Raw genomic sequence first — 5000 nt, forward strand, 5'->3', positions numbered from 1 at the left:
GCATGTATGAATGACTACCGACCGGTGGCCCTCACCTCGGTGGTCATGAAATGCTGAGAGGCTGATAAAGGACTACATCTGCGCCTTCCTCCTTCCTCCATGGACCCGCTGCAGTTTGCTTATCGCCCAAACAGATCCACGGATGATGCTGTCTCCCAGGTACTGCACACCACTCTCTCATCTGGACAGCCAGAGGGGGCTATGTGAGACTGCTGTTCATTGATTATAGTTCAGCTTTCAACACCATAGTCCCCTCAGACTGGCGGCAAGCTGATTGAGCTGGGACTGAACACCCCCTGTGTGCTTGGATCCTGGACTTCCTGACCGCCAGGCCACAGGTGGTCAGGGTGGGCAGACACACCTCAAATCCTCACCCTGAACACAGGATCCCCCAGGGTTGCGTCCTCAGCCCCTACTGTACTCCCTGTACACACATGACTGTGTGGCCAGGTTCAGCTCCAACACCATCATCAAGTTTGCGGATGACACAGTGGTGGTGGGCCTGATCTCCGACAACGGCGAGAAGGCCTACCTGGAGGAAGTTGCTGATCTGTCACTCTGGTGCCAGGACAACAGCCTCATCATGAATGTCACCAAAACTAAGGAGCTGATTGTGGACTTTAGGAGGGCACAACAACAGAGGACGTACTCACCACTGGGGATTAACGGGACTACTGTGGAGAGGGTGAGCGGTATAAATACCTGGGAGTCCACATCACCGAGGATCTGACATGGTCAACAAACACAGACACTCTGGTGAGAAAGGCAAGGCAGCGCCTCTACCACCTCAGGCAGCTGAGGAAATTTAAAGTTTCCCAGAGGATCCTTCAGTCCTTCTACTCTGGAGCTGTAGAGAGCGTCCTGACAGGAAGCATCACAGCCTGGTTTGGCAACTGCTCCGCTCAGGACAGGAAGGCTCTGCAGAGAGTAGTGCGTTCGGCTGAGCGCACTATTGGAACTACACTCCCCACCCTGCAGGACTTGTACACCAGGAGGTGCAGAACCAGAGCCGGCAGGATCATGAAGGATCCTCACCACCCCAACAACAGACTGTTTCAGCTGCTGCGGTCAGGCAGGCGCCTCCGTAGTCACGCTGCAAGAACAGAGAGACTGAGACGGAGTTTCTTTCCTCAGGCCATCAGGATTGTGAACTCCGACCTCACCAGGACCCCATAGACCACACAACTGCCTCTTAGGCACACACACACACACACACACACACACACTTACTGTAAATATTGTGTTGTTTTTTATTTGTAAATAGTGTGTACTTGTTGCCCTTGCACATTCCTGCTGAGCATTGCCACTTTCATTTCACTGCACACCCTGTGTGTGTATGTGACAAATAAAACATCTTGAATCTTGAATCTTGAATCTTGAGGAGACACTGTAACCTGAAACGAAGCCGAGCGGAAAAGCCTCTGAAATCCCTTCAATCACGGCAAAGTGTGTGTGTGTGGTGTGTGTGTGTGTGGTGTGTGTGTGTGTTTGTGTGTGTGGTGTGGTGTGTGTGTGTGGTGTGTGTGTGTGTGGTGTGTGTGTGGTGTGTGTGTGTGTGTGTGGTGTGTAATGCTCGTCTCCTGAAACTATATTTGGAAGCTCTTAACACACAAATCCATTAAAACACGTCTCTGATCCAGAAGGTTGTGTGTTCGATTCCCCACTGCCTTCAGAACGACTCGCTTTGTTCCCCCGTCGCCGTGACGACGGCTCGCGGAGCACCTCAGGGATCGTCCCCGGGCCCACGGCGGGAGGCACAACGTCCTCTCATGACGGGTCACTTCCTCTCCTCATAAGATCTGTTCAGTGTCGTTTCTGCGGTTCGGGGACAGAAGATTATTTTACGCTCCTGACTCTCATGTTCAGGGATTCATGAAGAAAGACGATTAGTTTGTAGACGTTTTTAGAAATAGGCGTTAAACATGTTGTACGTTGCAGCCGGATCAAACTCCGCTGTGTCCTCTCCTCCCCCCACATGGGACCAGGGCATCACAATCACTTTTATATTATTCATTTAAATTATATTAAAGAAAACAAACAAATCCTGTTGTCTACCTAGACAACTAAAATAAATAAAATAAATAAAATAAATAATATAAAAATAATATAAAAATAAGAAAATTATATATAATAAATGTTATTTTTAAAAATAAATAAATAAATAAATAAATAGAATAAATAGAATAAATAAAATAAATAAAATAAATAAAATAAATAAAATAAATAATCCAGTATTTTGGGGGGTATTTGATTAGAATGCTAATAGTCATGTTGAAGAACCCCGGGTGGGGGTTTGCGTTGAGATGTTTTTAGAAACAGGAAGCGATAAAAAAATCTACATTTGAGTTCACATGTAGCAGGAGAATCAAACAGTTTAACGATGACACCGCTGTGTCACCTCACCTCTGCTGCAAAGACATTAGTCCAGGGCATCAATAATCATATTTATATTATTTATTTATATTAAAGAAAACAAACTGTTGTCTATTTAGATTTCCTAAAAACCAATGCATGTCTTCTTGGGGGTTTGACTGGAATGTGATAGTTTGGAGGTTTCTGGAGACTCACTGTGGTCCTTGCCGGCTCCGGTTCCCACGCCGGCGTTGGGCGTGACGGGCATCATCGCCTGTCGCACCGCCTTCTCCCAGGCGCCGCCCACGTCCCGCCCCACGCCGGTCAGCGCCAGCACAGGGTTGTGGGGCCCGCCACCGTCCTCCCCGACGTAGTACACCATGTTGGCCGTGATCACCTCGAAGCAGTGCGGGTTGCGGCCCGGCGGCGGGCGGCCCGAGCCCTGCGGCGCCGGCTCCACCTGCAGGATCTCGGACAGTGGGATCTCCTGGAGGCCGGGACAAGGACAAGAGGAATGGAACCTTCCTCAACCCTCAGCTCGAGAACCTCAGCTATGAGAGAACGTCTCCTCGGGTTCTGGTGCGTTGGACGTGTTGCGCAAGAGCCCTTTAAACCAATGAGGAGCGAGCGATCCATCCTCACGCATCAACGGCGAGACTCTCTTTGATTTTCAGGGTTTGAAAATTTCTCTTCCTTCCTCTCCTGGCAGAGCGAGAGAAAAGAAAAACAACAACAAGCTTCCACGCCGCCGAGAAGATCAAACGCACGAGAAAGGGAGAGCGGCCGGCTCAGCGGCGACTTCGAGCCCCTCGAGCCCCTCGAGAGCCTCGAGAGCCTCGAGAGCCGTCGGAGCGTTTCGTGTTCTGCCAAGCCCCCCCCCCCCCCCCACCCCCATCAGCATCCATTCATCCCGCCGCTCTTTATTGAAAGGCAGGACGTGTGGGCACGAGTCGGCGTGGCGACGGGCCAGAGAGACGGCAGGGAAGCGCCCAGAGCTTAAGCCCCCCCCCCTCTTCAAAGGAAGCAGCACTTTGTGGGGAAGGTCAGGAGGTCGCCGGTGGACACGAGCTGAAAGGAGGTGAGGAGGAGGAGGAGGAGGAGAGAAAGGGACATGACGGAGAAGGAAAAGGGATGCAGCTTTTTTTTCCTTCTTTTGCCCATGTGGATTGAAAAATAGTCTTAGTCCTTTAACATAATATGGATATATATATTTAGTTATATAAATATATATATATATATAAATATATATATAAATAATAAAAATATATATACTGTATGTAAATAAACAAATATATTATTTATATACATAAAATATATTATTAGAGATTTTTATATGTATATAAATAATGAAATATATTATTATATATTTAGTTATATATAAATAATGAAATATATTATTATATACACGTAACATATGTTGAAATGTGGATTTCTTTTCCATATCGTTTCCTGGAGTGGGAGGTCATCATCATCTACAGTGAAGGACCTGGTTACGATGTGTGTGAATGTCTCATGAATGTTAAATGTACAGTATGAATCCGACCCCCCCTCCCCCCTGAAACCAGATGCGGGTCTCCTACCTTGTAAAACTTGGCTCCACTTTCATTCTGAAACAGAGTCAGAGTCTTGCTGTCCAGCCTCCAGTAATGCCTCTTCCTCTGGAAGACAACGCAAAGGACAGAGACTTTATACCTGTGTGTATATATATATACATACATATATATATATACATGTGTGTTTAGCTATAGTTGTGCATGATAGACTGGTCTTATTCAACCCAGATATACTGTAAATAATGATTTCAATAATAAATAATTATTGTCCCGAGGACGGATATATATATATATATTTAGTTATACATAAATATTTTTAGTTACAGTATACAGTATAGGTTAATAAATAAATGTAAAAAAATACACATATATATGAAGAAAGGAATATATACAAATCAAACTAAAATACAAAATATATATATAAATAATAAAATATATTATATAGATATAAATAAATATATTATATATAAATATATATAAATAAATATATATATACAAATAAATCCATATACATTTATATATATATTTTTGGTTTTTGTTTAATATATTATATATGTATAAAATAGAACATAGTTAAAAATATATATTTATTTATTTTTATATATTTATAAATATATAGGTGTGATACAAGTGAGCTTGTTGCCGTGGGTGCAGCTCTCGTGACTCTGTGGTGGTCACCATGTTGTCGCTGCTGCTGTAGTGAACCATCCAGCCCTCCTTCACCAGCGTGCAGCTTTTCCTCTTGGTGTGTTTGATGGACTGAACCACTCGCATCAGAGGGATGTTGCTGCTGGTGTACGGGCTGCACACACACACACACACACACGCACACACACACACGCACACGCACACACACACACACTGTCATCAATACAATTTTCCAGATTTTACGACTTAAAGCTTTGACTTTGAGACAATAATAAACAAAGAGCGTCTCGTGGAAGGTTCTGTGACACCCGTTGAACATTTTACAGGAGAAGAAATAACTTCAAATCAAAAGCAGTGAAAAGGAACAATTCAAACTGTATGAAGTAGCTGAGTTTAGTCATAACGTTACAGTTTAATGGGTTTAATGGAATTAAACTTTTCATCTGG

The 5000-nt window shown here is 44.5% G+C and overlaps 1 protein-coding gene across 4 annotated transcripts in view; it reads right to left on the minus strand.

Annotated features, from left to right (window-relative positions):
* LOC130202155 (serine/threonine-protein kinase D3-like) overlaps positions 1–5000 on the minus strand; it is a 27602-nt gene that overhangs the window by 9100 nt on the left and 13502 nt on the right. For all 4 annotated transcript variants that reach the window (XM_056427492.1, XM_056427493.1, XM_056427494.1 and 1 more), the window contains 3 exons: positions 4584–4707; positions 3933–4010; positions 2569–2839 (listed from right to left, as the gene is read on the minus strand). In XM_056427492.1, the coding sequence (XP_056283467.1) occupies positions 2569–2839; positions 3933–4010; positions 4584–4707 (473 nt within the window). The remainder of the gene's footprint in view (positions 1–2568; positions 2840–3932; positions 4011–4583; positions 4708–5000) is intronic.

This window comes from Pseudoliparis swirei, chromosome 12 (assembly GCF_029220125.1).
Source record: "Pseudoliparis swirei isolate HS2019 ecotype Mariana Trench chromosome 12, NWPU_hadal_v1, whole genome shotgun sequence".
In the NCBI taxonomy this organism is placed as follows: domain Eukaryota; kingdom Metazoa; phylum Chordata; class Actinopteri; order Perciformes; family Liparidae; genus Pseudoliparis; species Pseudoliparis swirei.